The 16,371-nt window shown below is 54.7% G+C and overlaps 1 protein-coding gene across 8 annotated transcripts; it reads right to left on the reverse strand.

The window, feature by feature from the left end:
• Window positions 1-3,876: 3,876 nt before the first annotated feature.
• On the reverse strand, window positions 3,877-15,816 carry SPACA6 (sperm acrosome associated 6). Of its 8 annotated transcripts, XM_060130810.1 has the most exons (9): window positions 13,533-15,816; window positions 12,784-12,861; window positions 6,564-6,632; window positions 5,822-5,845; window positions 5,377-5,454; window positions 5,140-5,246; window positions 4,556-4,712; window positions 4,260-4,470; window positions 3,877-3,963 (listed from the first exon to the last, which is right to left on the reverse strand). In XM_060130810.1, the coding sequence occupies exons 1-9, from the start codon at window positions 13,744-13,746 to the stop codon at window positions 3,930-3,932; spliced, it is 972 nt and encodes a 323-aa protein (XP_059986793.1). In that variant the 5' UTR covers window positions 13,747-15,816; the 3' UTR covers window positions 3,877-3,929. The 8 variants fall into 8 exon arrangements, with proteins under 8 accessions (XP_059986793.1, XP_059986789.1, XP_059986788.1 ...); XM_060130806.1 differs by lacking the exon at window positions 13,533-15,816 and having other exon boundaries at window positions 4,260-4,464; window positions 12,784-13,525; XM_060130805.1 differs by lacking the exon at window positions 13,533-15,816 and having other exon boundaries at window positions 12,784-13,525.
• Between the last annotated feature and the right edge of the window lie 555 nt (window positions 15,817-16,371).

Consider the following 16,371-nt stretch of genomic DNA (forward strand, 5'->3'; position numbering starts at 1 on the left):
GTGAGGGGCTCGACCCAAGACTCTTCAGCCTGGACTCTTCGGGGGCTGGTAATTCTGGGTCTCTTGGGAGGGGTATTTATTGAACAGGGTGTGGGTTTTTAGGGGCGGGGGGAAGGGGCCCCCACATGCTGTCCTGGGGCCCCCGATTTCTCCCTGTTCTTATTTAACCCCCATTTGTACTGTGCGATTAGGATATAATAATTTTATTTATTTTCTTCCGAGCCTACCTCCTCCGTTCGTCTTCTTTTTCTTTCTTTTTTTTTGAGAATTAAGGGGGCTGAATGGTTGAGAACTGGGAACTCGTGGCCCCATCTGGGGTACCAGCTGTTTGACACTAGACAGGACACCCTCCCTCCTCGGAGCCTGGACTCCCTCTTTGGAACATAGTGATAGGAGTCCCATGGATCAGGGTTGTTTTGAGGGTGGAATTTCTCAACTCTTCACTCAGTTATTACAGAGCACCTACTATGTACCCGACACTATCATCTCATTTCATTCATTCTTTGATTCAATCGGCCACAAAAACATTTATCAATTTCCTATTGAATTCCACACACTTTGCCAGGTTTGCAAATACAGAAGCAATTAAGAGGCAGAATTTGCCTTCCAGGAGCTCCTAGTCAATTAAGCAAAGAGACTGTGATCCCTAGTTAAGGATACCCAGACACATGCCTCTATGAATTCTGTTGTCACAGAGGTGGGACGATTTAAATTATGAAAACTATTAAAGATTAGAAATTCAGTTCCTCAGTTGCACTGGCCACAAGTCTGGTGCTTCATGGCCACATGTGGCTGGTGGCTGCCATACTGGACAGGGCAGGTCTAGAACGTTTCCATCAGGGCAGAGAGTTCTACTGGACATTGCTGCTGTCCTGACCACTGATCCTGACCCTTGTCTTTTCTTTCATATCCGACACGCTGATCCGTCAGCAGATCCCACTGGTTCTACCTACATGACAGATCTAGGACCACCGCTCCTCACCTTCCCTGTCACTGCTTTGTCCCCGAGCTGCATCTCTTCCCTGGATTAAAGTTGCTACCTCATGCCTGGCCTACCACCTAACAGTGACCTCTACTTCCACCCTTGCCCCCTACGGTCTGTTAGCCATGCAGGAGCTATGTAAATCAAATCAAATCATGACATTCCTGGGCTCAAAAACCACCATGAAAAAAAAAAAACAAAAAACCACCATGATCTCATGCGGAGGAAAATCAAGAGCTTAGGGTGGCCAAGGTCCTGCATGAACTGGTCCCCCCCCCCCCCCCCCCCGTGTTCTCTCTGACCTCACTGCATACTCATTTCCTAAAGCCCTGCTCCCAGTGGATTGAACTCCTGGCTGTTCTTGCACACACCAGGCACACCCCTGCCTCAGGGCCTTTGCTCCTGCTGTTTCTTTTGCCTGGAGCGCTCTTAACACATATATTCACATGGCTCATACCTCATCCCCTTCAAGCCTTTATTCTAGGGGCACCTTCTTGGGTGGGGCCTTCTCCAAAGATCCTATTGCTACCCTCCTCCCCCTAACATCCCCTGTTTCCCTGCTTTATTTTCTCCATCACATATATTATCATATGCCTTGGTGCACATTTTTACATAATTTTCTTGTTTATTTTTTGACCATCGATGAGAATCTAAACTCCATGAGGGTGCAGATTTTTTTTAAAATTAAAGTACAGCTGATGTACAATATTATATAATTTTCAGGCATACAACAGATTCAATAATTTATAGATTATACTCCATTTAAAGTTATTATAAAATATCGGCTATATTCCTTGTGCCGTACATTATATCATTGTAGCGTATTTATTTTATACATAATAGTTTGTATCTCTTAATCCCCTCCGCCTATCTTGAGGGTGCAGATTTTTGTCTGTTCTGATTTCTTCATTGCTGTGTCCACAGTGCCTTGAAAATGCCTGGCACATAGTAAACGCTCAGTAAATATTTGCTGATTGAATGAATCAGTGAAGGGGAACACATCGGTGAATAAGAATATAAAGGAGCTTACCTTTTAAGTGGGGAAGACACAAAACCAAATTAAAAAATAAGTTTACATTAGGTCTGAACACGTATAATGCACAAGCTAAAATAGGGGGCTGTTGGGAACTCCCTGGTGATCCAGTGGTTAGGGCTCAATGCTTTCATTGTTGAGGGCCCGGGTTCGATGCCTGGTCAGGAACCAAGACCCACCAAACCTCATGGCACAGCCAAAAACAATAAAAAAATAAAAAATAAAATAAAATAGGGGGATGTCATGTGGGAGGAGGGGAGTCGTCAGAGGTGACATTTGAGCTGGGACCTGTGCAATGAGAGGGAGGTGGCTTTGTGAGGTTCAGAGTAAAGTCATTTCAAGTAGGAAGAACAGCATGTGCAAAGGCCCAGGGACAGGACTGAACTTTGCATGTTCAAGGGACAAAAAAAAAAAAGGCCAGTGGGGCTAGAGAGTAAAGAGGGGGAGGAGAGGGAGGTGGAGTCAGGCACATAAACACAGTGTCCGCCCACACAGCCTTGTCCTGGAGATTAAATGGGTCAATGCATGTAAAGGCCATTCAGGGGAAATCATAACTGAGTTAACTAGACAAAAAAGGGAACATTATTCTAGGCAGAAACTAGTATGGACCCAGGTCCTGGAGAGAATGAGAAGAATCATGATGAATACAACGCATGAGCAAAGGCCAGAGGAACTGCAAGATAGAAAGATCAAGGGGGAAGAGTGGGGTGGGACAAAGTTAACCAGAACCTTGGGGGCCTTTGGAGGCCTTCGCAAGGAACTGGATTTTGTTCCAATAGCAATGGGGAGCCACTGAAGGGTTCTGAGCAGAGGAGTGACCTGATCTGACAAACTTCAAAATATCACTCTAGAGATTGGGATTGACATATACACACTACTATATATAAAATAGATAACTAATAAGGACCTACTGTATAGCACAGGGAACTCTACTCAATACTCTGTTAATGACCTGTATGGGAAAAGAATCTAAAAAGGAGTAGATATATGTATATGTATAATTGATTCACTTTGCTGTACAGTAGGAACACAGTATTGTAAATCAACTACAGTCTCATAAAAATTAAAAAAAATAAAAACTTAGGGCTTCCCTGGTGGCGCAGTGGTTGAGAGTCTGCCTGCCGATGCAGGGGACGCGGGTTCGTGTCCCGGTCCGGGAAGATCCCACGTGCCGCGGAGTGGCTGGGCCCGTGAGCCATGGCCGCTGAGCCTGCGCGTCCGGAGCCTGTGCTCCGCAACGGGAGAGGCCACAACAGCGAGAGGCCCGCGTACCGCAAAAATAAATAAATAAATAAAACCTTAGCCAAAGTAGCAAAAAAAAAAAAAAAAAAAAAATCACTCTGGCTGCTTTGTGGAGAATGCACTGCACTGGCACAAGGCTGAGCAGAGCCAGGGAGGCCGGTGGGGACTGGCTGCTGCAGGGATCCACACAAGAGACGGTGGCAGACCACAGAGAGGGAGCATCTCCATGAGATATTTAGGAATTGAAAAGGCTGAGATTTGGAACTAGATTGGAAGTGGAGGAGGAATTAAACGCAACTTCGGTTTCTGGTTGAGCAGCTGGGTGGATGATGGTGCCCTTTATGACAGCAAAAGTCGGGGGGGAGGAACAGGCTTTCAGGGCGATATCAAGGACTCTTTAAGGGTGACTTGCTGCAGGCGGAAATGTCCAGGATGCTGCCAGAAATCCGGGGAGGGGTCTGGGCTTGCACCTAACGCCTCATTACAGGACCCTGCACTGCGACAGCTGCGCCTATTACCGTCGTTATGGGGGCATGGGCACCCGGGCATCTTTGGGGTGTGCCTCTCTTCCTCCTAAGTTAGTAGTGACCACCTTCGAAGATGAAAGAATCTAGAGAGCTGAAATAGATTCTTTATTTTAGGGATGGAAATAGGATAAAAAAGATAGCTTTGTTAGTCGCCACTGCAGTACCATCGAAAGAACATCCTGGGGAAAAAAGGAGATATTCGTGTGTGTGTGTGGGAGAGGCTGGGGACCAGAAATCTGGGTCCTGGAGCCTAGGTCCCAAAGGTGGTGATAGGGCTTGGACTCTTAGATCTGAGAAAATAGGGGTTGGGGGTTATGACTCCTGGTCTGAGGAAGGACGGGGTGGGGGCCTGGACTCCTAAGAGGGTCTGGCGACTCAGACTTCTGGATCTGAGGGAGGAGGGGCTGGGGACCCAGACTCTTGGGTCTGGGAACGGAGAGCCAGATGCTGGGATTCTGGGGTCCCAGGGACTCACCACGCCAGCACGGTCGCACTGGCTGAGGCTAAGGCCACAGCGGCCGCGAGCAGGCACTGATTGCCCGGCGTTAGAGCCTCGGGCCTGGCCAGCAGCTCGCCCAGGCTGGGCGTCCAGGGTTCGATCATCTCCCCCTCCCGTGGCGTCCAGCGCAACACTTCCCGAAAAGAGACCTGGAGCTCAGTCTCCCCGCGCGGTGGCGGACCTGTCACTGCGGGGACGCGCACGTCAGCCGGGCACGAGCCCCACCCCTCACGTAGCCCCGCCCCTCCCGCGCAGCTCCGCCCCTCCCGCACCGTTCAGAAAGAAGTAGAGCCGCGCCAGGGGCCGCTGGTCGTGTGTGATCACGCAAGAGAAGGTGCCGCGGTGCGTGGGCTGCACCGGCCGGATCCGAGCCAGGTATCCTCGGGCCCTTGGTATCTCTCGGAAGTAGGACAGGTCCTGAGTCCGGAGCTGCGGGACGCTTGGGCTGGAGCGGCGAGAGGAGGAGGGCCCCCAGCCCCGAGCCCAGAAGAGATTCTCTCCGCCCCGACTCGCCAAACCACAACGTAAAGCCCCGCCCCCGAGCTAGACCACGACTTTCTGAGCCCTGGCCCCACCCTCAGCTCTTATTCGCCGATCTTTCACGCATAGTCCCGCCTCCTAAGTCTTGACTCCGCCTCTTGGCCCTAGTATTTGCTCTCCCGCCGAAAACTACGGATAACCCACCCCTGAGCTCTGGTTCTGCATTGTGAGCTTGCCCCTTACCTTAAATGCCGAGACCCTCCCCTTGCACGAAGTCTGAATCTAGACCGAGTCCCACCCTCTGCATCCTGACTCCCCATCCTCTAGTAAAGCATAACCCGCCTCCTGTCTTCATGCTGGACCCTCCCCGACTCACACCTCCTGCGAACTTCCAGGAATAGGTGATCTCTTCCTTAGGCAGCTGGAAGTTCACAGTGCAAAAGAACATAGCCTGATGACCCCGAGTCACCGTCAAGTCCTGAACTGAAGACAAGTCCTCATCACCGCCTCGGCCCGCCCACGTCCGGCCCCGCCCCCAGACCACGCCTCCTCCGCACTCAGCTCCCTCTTCCAGTTTTTCAGGTTTCTTGCCCTTCAAGGCCACGCCCCTCACCTGGGCAGTCTAACGGGAGGTCGCAGACCGTAGAGTAGCATCCTCGGCAGCGGAAACGCCGGGCGACCTCCTGGAGTCCTATGGGACGGGAACGCTGGATCTGGACTCCACCTGCCTCCCCTAGTCCGGGTCCCTTCGGCCACCTTAAGGTCTATTTAACCTCCTTGGATTCTACCTGCCAGACAGAATCTGGGCCCCGCCTTCCCTGTGCTCATTGCCAGCTCTCACCACGCTCCAGCCTGTAGGATCCCTATTGGTTTGCTTTGGTTTTCGGACCCGCCTTTTATGAGGTTTGTGAACAATACCTGGTTTACTTACTTTTTCCCGGGGCTCGTATTGGCCCCCTTCGGATCAGAGGCCCACCCGTCCTCTCCCATTTGTCCCAGGTTTCGACCCCTACCACCCCGCTTCCCCCGCAATTCTGAGCTCTGAATGATGTGCTTACCGCAGGGACGGATGCAGGCCTGGACTGCGGAGAGAAAGCAAGCGTTACTACCCTGGAAGTCGCGGCAGGTGCCCACCTGAAGTTCCCCTAGAGGAAACGTTGCAGGGCCGGATGCATTCCTCCAAGAGGACAGAGCCAGGCCTGACGCGGTCCACCTGGGGGGCGGGGCCAAGCCTGCAGCATTCCACCTGTAGGCGGGGCCAGGCCTGCAGCATTCCACTAAGAGGTCAGGCACAGGCCTGCTGCTAGCATCTAAGACGGGGTGGGGGGAAAAGGGCGGCAGGCCTGCTGCTCTCACCAAGGAAGCAGGGCCAGTTCCGGTGTATTCCGTCAAACGGGGCGGGCTTAGATCCTGGGCGATGCTCGGAGGGGACAAAGTCTAACTAGGGGGCCCGGTTAGAGGTGTGGTCAGGCTGGAAGTAGCCCTTAAGGCGGCCCGGTTGGAAAGGAAACCTTTCAGAGTGCACAGGGCCAGACACAGAGATCCAGGAAGAGGCCCGGGCTAATCTGGGACGGGACCGTCCTAAGAAGCGTTCCAGCTAGAGATAACCTTCCGTCGGAGGGGCGGGGCCGGACCCAGAGTGGTCCAAGCAGAGGAAGAGGCTGTGTCCCGAGTGACCCACAAAGGGAAGCTCGGCTCAGAGATCGGGCCAGGGGTTTGCGCTGAAGGGAGCAGATGGGGGTCTCGGGAGTGGGGTTTTCTAATTGTCTGTGCCTGGGGGAAGGAGATGGTCTATTTTACCTTCTTTAAGCTGTAATATAATCTTCTGCATTTTCTCCGCGGCATGAGGAAAGGCAACCCGAAAGGACCCTGGAGGGTAGAGGGAGTCCTTGTAGTAAAGACCCTTCCCCAAGGCTGGCCGAGCTTGACAGAACTCGCCGTCATCGTGCCTGTGCCCCTCCCCCAACCCCTCTCGACCCCCATGTCTCTGGTATAGGCCACATCCTCCTACCCTGTCTACCCCAAAGGCTGACAGATCCCCAAACCTCCTTCCTTCTGCTGACTCTGGACTAACCTCTCTGATGGAACCCCTCAGCATCATCTGTGTTATCTTGTTGAGGGGAAAGGGGAGGATAAAGGTCACATGTCTTCCAAGGCCTCCGAGGCTCTATGGTCTGGCTTACTCTCCCTCTCTATTCCATCCCTAATACCCACCTTTCGTTTCCCCTAATATGAAAAGAACCATATCCTCTAGCACTTCAGGGCCTTTGCACGTGCCGCCTTCAGTTTCCAGCACATCTCTACCCCTACTCCTACTCATCCTTCATGTCACACCTTGTGCCACCTCCTTAGAGGCTTTCCCTGACAAGTATAATCTAATCCAGTCCCCTGTTTTTGTCTCTAATAGTGCTGCATTCATTCCATTATAGCTCTCACCAGTTTGCAAATACATTTTTTTTTTTTCCCGGTACGCGGGCCTCTCACTGCTGTGGCCTCTCCCGTTGCGGAGCACAGGCTCCGGACGCGCAGGCTCAGCGGCCACGGCTCACGGGCCCAGCCGCTCTGCGGCATGTGGGATCTTCCCGGACCGGGGCACGAAGCCGTGTCCCCTGCATCGGCAGGCAGACTCTCAACCGCTGCGCCACCAGGGAAGCCCACAAATACATATTTTATATATACATAGTGAGCATTTAAGTCTGTCTCTTAGTGCTATGTCCTCAGAACCCAGGAGAGGGCCCTGAGTCTTAGAAATAAGTATGTGTAGAATGAATTCCAGGATCCAACTGGAATGGAGACCACAGCTGGAGGCAGTGACCCCGATCCATCCTTTGGATGTGTTATATTTGGCCTGGAAAGTGTTTTTTAAAATGAACCAGTTGCCATCATATGAAATTTGGGAAAAGTCACATAAAATGTTTGGCATCCCTTTAAGAAACTTGGAAGAGATGTAAGAGAGACCGTATTTCCATGAGGCAGCAGTTAGCCGGAGCGTAGTAGCAGCCTCCCCCTTCAGACAGGGCACACACCCACTTTTACAGAGCTCCCAGCCTCTTCATTTCTATCCCTCTTTCACTCCTTTTTTTCCCCTTCCTTTTCTTTCTCTTCTTTATTTATTTTATTTTTTTTGGCCATGCTACATGGCACCATGTGGGATCTTAGTTCCCCGACCAGGTATCGAACCTGTGCCCCCTGCAGTGGAAGCGTGGAGTCCTAACCACCAGGGAAGTCCCTCACTCTTTTTATGTTCTCTGTCCTTATGGATGTTTGAGTTTTGACCACTGAAATGGCCTCCAAGCTATAATGTTTTGGGGCTTTTTCAAAGTGGATGGGTGGAATGATTTACAGGTGGAGGCGGTTTTGGAAATCAAGAAACGTGGCAGGGTCCTATGGGCTGAATTGTCTCCCTCCCAAATTCATATGTTGAAGTCCTAACCCCCAGTCCTCCAGAATGTAACTGTACTTGGAGATAGAGTCTTAAGGAGGTAATTAGGTTAAAATGAGGTCTTTAGGGTGGGCCTTAATCCAATATGACTGATGTCCTTAGAAGAATAGGAAATTTGGACACAGACACAGAGGGAAGCCAGTCATCTACAAGCCAAGGGGAGAGGCCTCAGAAGAAACCAACCCTGCTGACACTGACTCCTTGATTTTGGACTTCTAGCCTCCAAAATTGTGAACAAATAAATTTCTGTTATTTAAGCCACCCGGTCTGTGGTATTTTGTTACAGCAGCCCTAGCAAACAAATACACAGGGATTGCCAGTTGCCTCAAAATATCTATTCTCTCTTTAGTAACATAATACTGCATTTTAGCTGAGAAAGCACCCTTCCCGGCTTCAGCTATAAGACTGCATTTCCCAACCTCCCTTGCAGCTAGTTGTGGTCATGTGACTTAGCTGTGATCATATGACCAACTTCTGCTCCCTGAGATTAAGTGCAAATGTCATGTGTGAGTTACAGAAAGCAGGCTTAAGAGAGAAATGGTGACATATTATTGACCCCTTCCCCTTCCTCCATCCTGTAGCCTGAAACTTAGATTTGATGGCTGGCGCTCTAGCAGTTATAAAGGACCATGAGGATAAGGGGGTATACCCTAAGATGGTAAGGCAGAAAGCTGGAAGGGGCTTGGGTTCCCAGGAAAATGGAGCTGCCATACTAGCCTTAAGTGCCTAACTCAAGACTTATTTTTTATGGGAGGAATAAACTTCTAGCTTACTTAAGCCAGTGCAGGTTTCTCTGCAATTTAAAACCGTACAAAACAGGACGGAATTGAGAATATTGGCAAGAGACTGGCTGAAGTGATGATCATTGGGTAGAAGCTGGAGGGGGCGCTGAAGCCAGGAAGCAGGTTCAAAATGAGGGGTCGAGGACTTAGTGGTCTCTCCTTGGCCACAAGGCAGGCATGTGGTCTGGAGATGGCAGGATGGTCGGGAGGATGTGGTCCGAGTCGGGTGCTCAAATGAGAGGCCAGGATGTTGGAGGAGGCATCTAAGGAATATCTGTGGACCAAACCAAATGACTCACGGGGAAGGGATACACCAAGTCAGCCATGGGGCAGGGGAGAAGCATGGGAGTAAAGTAGGGATGGAGTGAAATAACCAGAGAGGCCAAGGGGCAGGGGCTATATCCACTGAACCACAAGGGGGCGCGGGTGGATGTTATAAAGTCTCCCCCAAAAGAGGTGCTTCATTAGGAACTTCAACTGTTTCTGATCATCTGGGTTTGAGTCCTGTCTCTTCCGATGATAAGCACACCTGTCGCACACCTGAGCTAGCCATCACACATCCTCCTCCCTATGTGACCTCGGCCAAGTATTTAACCTTCCTGATCCTCAGTTTCCTCGTTCATAAAACGGGGACAATATTGGCGTCTACCTCACAGGGCTGGCGGGGAGGATTTAATGTCGTACAACATAAAAGCATTCCCCTTCCAAACTATGTGCCAGGTACCATTTAACGACCATGTGGGATAATGTCTCTAAGTGCTTGGAATGGCGCCTGGCAAACCGTGTCATAGAAGGGTCAACTACTGGTATTACCATCCCCAAGTTTGAGATGGGGAAACCAAGGCACAGAGAGGTTAGGAAGGCAGCCCAAGGTCACATAGCTAGATTTGAACCCAGGTGGTCCAACTCCAGAGCCTCCACATGCGACCACTACCTGTGGTACATACACTGCCCTCCTTGACACCACATTATCCATTCCATGGTTTATATGCGCTAACAGTGTCACCTGCCACCAGCGGGAGCCACTCTGAGTCAGCACGTCCATCTCTCAGGTCCTCCATTTGGGAGAGACCCGGGAGTCATCCTCGTTTCTCCCCATACCCCTCACCCCATATATGTCTGGTCCAGACATCTCCTGGGTCCATCCTCCCTGTCTAGCTGAGCCCCAACTTGCCCATCTGGAAAATGGGGCTATAAAACTCCACCTCCTAGGGCTGATACAAGGATATCCTTTAGGAAGATAATTAACAAGTAACTCTGCCAGGACTTCACTGGTGGTCCAGTGGTTTAGACTCTGAGCTTCCACTGCAGGGGGCACGGGTTCGATCCCTGTTCAGGGAACTAAGATCCCGCATGCCACACTGCGTGGCCAGCAAAAAAACATATAAACAAAACACAGCATCTTCCGTATAAGGGGCAGGTTGGTCTGGGCCCACCTGAACCACCGCATCTGGTCCGAGCCACCACTGACCTCACGGGTCTCTCTGCTTCTGCCCTTGACCCACGTGGCCTTAGTCAGACCCCCTCCTTCCTTAAAATCTTCCAATGGCTTCCCCATATCAAGAGCAAAAGCTGAAGAGACTGGCTAAAGTGATGGTCATTGAGTATAAGCTGGAAAGAGGAGCCACCTTGGCTAAAGTCAGACCAAGGGCCCACCATAGTGGTTCTCAAAGTGTGTCCCTAGAACAGCAGCAGCAGCTCCCGGGAACTTGTTAGCAATGTCCATTTCTGGGCCCCACCTCAGACCTACTGCTCAGAAACAGAGGGAGGGGCCCAGGAGTCTGCATTTTAATAAGCTCCCAGGAGAGTCTGACATACACTGTGGGGCTAAAGAACCACTGGCCCCAGGGCCTTTGCACTGGCTCTCCCCTCTGCCTGGAAGCTCTCTCCCCAGGTTATCTGCACGGCTCTCACTGTCCCCTCGTTCCAGTCTTTGCTCAATTGGACCTTCTCATTTGCAACTCTCCTGATCACCCCAATGGCCACCCCATTCTGTTCCCCTTCTGTTTTCCTCCACAGCACAGATCACCAACCGACATCAATGGCATTTCACTTGTTATGTTCAATAATCAACATAAGCAACCTGAGGGCAGGTGGCTTGCAGTTTTGGTCACAGCTGTGTCCCTGGTGGTGTTCCTGGCACATTCAATAAATATCCGTGGAGTACCAGCTTCTCCCAGCCTCCCATCTCCCTCCAGTCCGTCCTCCATGTGGCCCCAGAGGATCTTCCTGCACGCAGAGCTGACCCTGCCCTTCCCCGGCTCACAGCCCTGCTCCTTCAGGACAGAGTGTCAAGTCTCCCTGACTCCCAGCTGAACCTGGATGTCCCCCAGGCCCCTCGCAGTCATTACATCCTCGCCCAGCTGGCCATCTGCCCCCACCCCTGCTCTTCCTCCCAGGCTCCCGGTCTCAGGGATGACCCTCTGCCCCCTCAGGCATGGAGGCAGACCCCGGACACGGCCCCTAATCCTCCTCTTCCCCTTTTCCTGAACAGCTCATCAGATCCAAGCCCCATCCCCCCTGCCCTTGACTCTCTCTACCCGATTCCCTCTTCTCCACCTTCACAGTCCCCACCCCAGCTCTGGCCTCCTTCACAGCAGCCTCCACCCAGGCCTCCCAGCCTCCACGCTCTCCCCTGCTCCAGTCGGTCCCACACACAGCCCTCGCCAGGGTCTTCTACATTCAGAGCTGGACTTGTTTCTGCTCTTTTCAAAACCTTGTGTGACAAGTTGGCCTAAACCGGGGAGAACAGGCATCTCCTGGAATCTTCCTCCCTCCTCCCCAGTCAGCTCTGAGTTCCTCAGCTCTCCCTTTGGGGGTGGGGGATCCGCAGCTGAAGTCTTCTCCATGCTGGACCCCCCGGGAGCCCCCTGGATAGATGGGAACCTCCTCACGTTTAGGGATCTTTGTCAAAGAAGCTCCGTGGCAAGAGCAGGAAGCGAAAGAAGTAACAGCTAAGATGCAGAAATAAGTGCAGAGCCCCCAGACCACTGACGTGGCCAGTTTATGCTGCAAAGCAGTGAGCGCTCCCACCCCCAGTCTCCAGCACACTGCGGGCATGGGGGTGGGGGTGGGGGATCCTGTGTCACGTGACCACAGTGGCCTGCTGCAATCACTGCTCATGCTGCCCTTCGGCCGCAAGGGTCGCCCCAGCCCTGAGGTCCCTCCCCACCGGCACATGCATGTGTTTCTCTAGAGTGTGTGTCTCACCCACCCCAAGGTTGTCACGTGTGCCTGTCTCCCTTCACAGCTGTCACCTGAATCATCCTCTCTCTCCCTGTTCCTACCTGTCTTCCGGCCCCCTAATAGCCTCACATGTCAAAAATGTGGAATTACTTTGTTAACTGTAGGGAATATGTGTGTTTTATCCTAGAGGAAGATCTCTTCCCTGAAGTCTGTCTCACTGGGGGAGCCCTGCCTCTCACTGCGCTCTGAGGCCACCCTGGGAGGCAAGGAGATTGTCCCATCTCTCAGATGGGTAAGTTGAGGCCCGGGGGGGCGGGGGGGACATGATGCATCCAGAATCTCATAGCCAGGAAGAGGGCAAGCCACACAGTGAGGTCAGAACGCACATCTCCCTGATCCCAGCTGGCTTGAGACTCTAAGTTACTTCTGCACTGTCTCCACCAGCCCCTGCCCATCTCCTCTCCCGGACAAGGCTGCCCAGCTCCCTCAGCTTCCAAGCGTCACCTCCTGCGAGATCGCTGTCAAGTTCTGGGCTTTCCCCGCACAAACATCCATCTCCTGGGGGCTCCAAGCCCGCATCTCCCGCTGCTGCCGGCCCCGCCCCACTCACCCTGGGCGGCGGCCACCTCCTGCAGGGAGTGGGTCATCTGGGTGAAGGCGTCGTGCAGATGGCTCCTTTCCTCGTAGTCTGGAGGTCGGAGGCAGGAGCTGGGGCGAAGCGGTTCCCCAACACCACATTCCCAAAGTGGACCTTCCTCTGCCTCTCTCTGAGCCTCTGGCCTCCGCAAAGCCTCTGTCCTCCCGTCTCTGAGTCTCTGGCCCCCGCAAAGCCTCTGTCCTCCCGTCTCTGAGCCTCTGGCCCCCGCAAAGCCTCTGTCCTCCCGTCTCTGAGCCTCTGGCCCCCGCAAAGCCTCTGTCCTCCCGTCTCTGAGCCTCTGGCCCCCGCAAAGCCTCTGTCCTCCCGTCTCTGAGCCTCTGGCCCCCGCAAAGCCTCTGTCCTCCCGTCTCTGAGCCTCTGGCCCCCGCAAAGCCTCTGTCCTCCCGTCTCTGGCCCCTGCAAAGTCTCTGTCCTCCCGTCTCTGAGTCTCTGGCCCCCGCAAAGCCTCTGTCCTCCCGTCTCTGGCCCCCACAAAGCCTCTGTCCTCCCGTCTCTGAGCCTCTGGCCCCCGCAAAGCCTCTGTCCTCCCGTCTCTGGCCCCTGCAAAGCCTCTGTCCTCCCGTCTCTGAGTCTCTGGCCCCCGCAAAGTCTCCATCCTCCCGTCTCTGAACCTTTGTTCCCCTCAGTCTCTCCAGGCCTCTCTGGTCCCTCCCTCGACATGCCCCCCTCGGGGCCCTGGAGGATGTGGGGTGTCTCCTCACTGATTTCAGTGTCCTGGAGGCCCTTAAAGGCATCTGTTAAGGCCTCCTCACACTTCTCGAGGTCGGGGCTCTCCAGGCCGACGAAGATCTGGCAGATTTGGAGGCGCTCATTGTAAGACGTGAAGCAGAGGAGACAGGCCCAGGCGGAGGCCCGGAAGACCGTGAGGGCCACCAGGGCGGACGGCACAGCGCTCCCTGCGGCCAGAAGGGCCATAGCGGAGGGTCTCAGCCTGTGGAGAAGCTGGAGACTTTTGTGAGGTCACAGCGGTGTGGGGGAGGGGCTCAAGATACAGGGTCAGAGGTCAGGTTGCAGTCTCCAGTCCAATGTCAGGTTCCAGGGTTTTCAGGGAGGAAGGGTGTGTCGGGTCAGGGGTCAGGGGTCGGACCCCAGGCTGATGGCTGGGCCGGATGCCAGGCTCCCAAGAACCTCACCTGTGACCCTGGACATCCTCACAGGTTAAAGGGTCTCAGGGACCCAGAGGCCGGCAGTACGGTGTGCGGGGGCCCGCCAAGCCCTGGGGTGTGGTAGTGGGGTGCAGCAGAAATGGACATGGCACAGAGACACCGTGAGGGCCCGAAAGACAGAAACCAAGCCATGGAGAGACATGGGGAGCGTCAGAGACCCAGAAAGCACCATAAGAGACAGATGGAGACAGGGTCTCAGAGGTCACTGTGCAGAGACCCAGCGGAGATGGAGAGACAGAGAGGAAGCAAAACAGAGATATCTTGATGCGAGAGAAACTCTTTGAGGGAAGGGGCAGGAAGGAATGTAGGGACGAGGACACGAGGAACAGCCCAGCCTCTCCTCCCACGATCCCTGCGGCAGCCCCTCTCCCCAGCCTGGCGGGGTGGGGCAGGGGACCGGGGTCAGGGGTCCCCGCCGGGCCGTCCCGTGCAGGGCGCAGCCTGGGGAAAGCTAGGAGGCCGTATAGTGATCTCCGTGGGTGTCCTCCTCAACTATACAACCTCCTACCTCAGCCCGGGGGGCGCGGCAGGTGGACAGACAGACGGATGGACTGGACGGACAGACGGGGGCCAGGGAGGGCGGGGAGGGCCGGGGAGGCCCCAGCCGCGATGGTGAGCCCCCGACACGGACCCACAGACACGAGCTTGTGTGCGGCGAAGGCCCCGCAAGGTCGGTTCTACGGGTGGGTGCCAGGACCCAGGAATGCGGGCCCCCGGCCCCCTCCTCCCCAAGGAACCCAGGAGTCAGCCCCTCGGCCCCTTCCTCACCAGGGACCCAAGAATTCAGGCCCCAGGCCCCTTCCTCCCCACAGGTCCCCGCAATCCAGGCCCCCTAGCCTCCTCTCCTCCCCCAGATTCAGAAGTCCAAGTCCACAGCCCCCTTCTCCACTGGGGACCCAGGAAGCCAGGCCCCCCAGCCCCCTCCCTCAGACCTGGGAGTCCGGCCAGGCCTGCCTCCTTGGAGAAGACACAGCCTGGCTTCCTGGATCCCGGGTCAGAGGGAACCTCATCTGTTTTGGAGTTTGGTCCCTTGGACAAGACAGTTCCCTACCTACCTGTCAGATTCAGAAATCCAGGACCGGTGTGGAGACCGCCCACGGGATACAAAACCGTCATGCCTTTCTGGGTATTTTTTCCCCTCTCTCCTCCCTTCCTTTGGCCTCTCATCATGCACAACACTGACAGCTAGGATCCCTGAGCGCTGATACCGCCCCAGGCCTCTGTCATGTGGCAGGCAGGGGCTCAAGGTGCCATCAGCACCCCCATTTTGCAGGTGGGAAGGCTGAGCCCCAGTCAGCTGGTGAGTGGGAGGGGCCAGGCCCGCAAGGTGGCGGGACCAGCACCCACGCTTCCCCACCCCTGGGCTGAGTCTGTGCACCCGAGAGCCTCCGCCTCTGTCCAGCGCTCGTCTGTCTTGCTCTCACTGTCTCCGGCTCCATCTCCATCTTTCTGGTTCTCTCTCCCCATCCTGCCGTGTTGCCGCTGGCTCAGTCTCCGTCTTACCTGGTCTCCATTTCCTCCAGCCTCTGCACGCTTCTCCCCGCTCTGCGTTGCCCACCCTCCCCCTCAGCTCGGCCTTCTCCTTGCTCAGTCCTCTCTCTCTACTCTCCCCGCCTCCTGGTTCTCTCTCCTTTCTCTTTTCTCTTTCTTTTCCTTTCCCTTCTGTCTTTCACCCTCCTCTTCTCCCTGCCACCCCGTCTTTGTCCCTCTCCTTCTCTCTCTCCCTCAATTTCCCTGTCTCACTCTCCTCTCCCCCTTTTTCCTGTTTGCCTCCCTCTCGCTGCCCGCCTTCTCTCCATCCCTCTGTCTCCTTCGCTCCCCTCTGTCTCTGTCTCTCTCCTTTTCTCTCTCCCTTTCTCCCTCCCTCCCTCCTAGGTCTCTCTCCTTCCTTCCCTCCCTCCCCTTCTCTCTCTCTCTCCCTTTCTCCTTCCCTCTCTCCCTCCCCCTCGCAGCAGCTCGGAGCCAGGTCTGGAGCTGGGGTGGCTGGAGAAGGGGCCCAGGGCCGGGGTAGCGACCTACTGAGGAGGGGGAGGAGAGGCGGGAAGGGGGCGGAGGCGGCAAGGGGGGAGGAAGGGGCCAGAGACGGGTCTACGGTCCCAGCTCTCATTCCCCTTCCCTCCTTCCCAACCTCCCAGACCCTCAGGCGGGGGCGAGAGTCAGGCCAAGGTGGGGAGGAAGGGGAAGGGAGGAGGCTGCCCCCGCCGCCCCCCCACCCAACAACCTGGCCCAGAGCCCAGGCCTGGGTTCCCAGCATGCCCCGGGGCTGCCTGGGGCCTGAGGAGGGGGGTGAGAGCAGAGGGGAAGCTGAGAATCTTAAAGATTTGCAGGACCTGAGCATCTCCCCACTCCTCCCACACATTTCTCCTCGGGAAAA

Source organism: Lagenorhynchus albirostris, chromosome 19 (genome assembly GCF_949774975.1).
Source record: "Lagenorhynchus albirostris chromosome 19, mLagAlb1.1, whole genome shotgun sequence".
In the NCBI taxonomy this organism is placed as follows: domain Eukaryota; kingdom Metazoa; phylum Chordata; class Mammalia; order Artiodactyla; family Delphinidae; genus Lagenorhynchus; species Lagenorhynchus albirostris.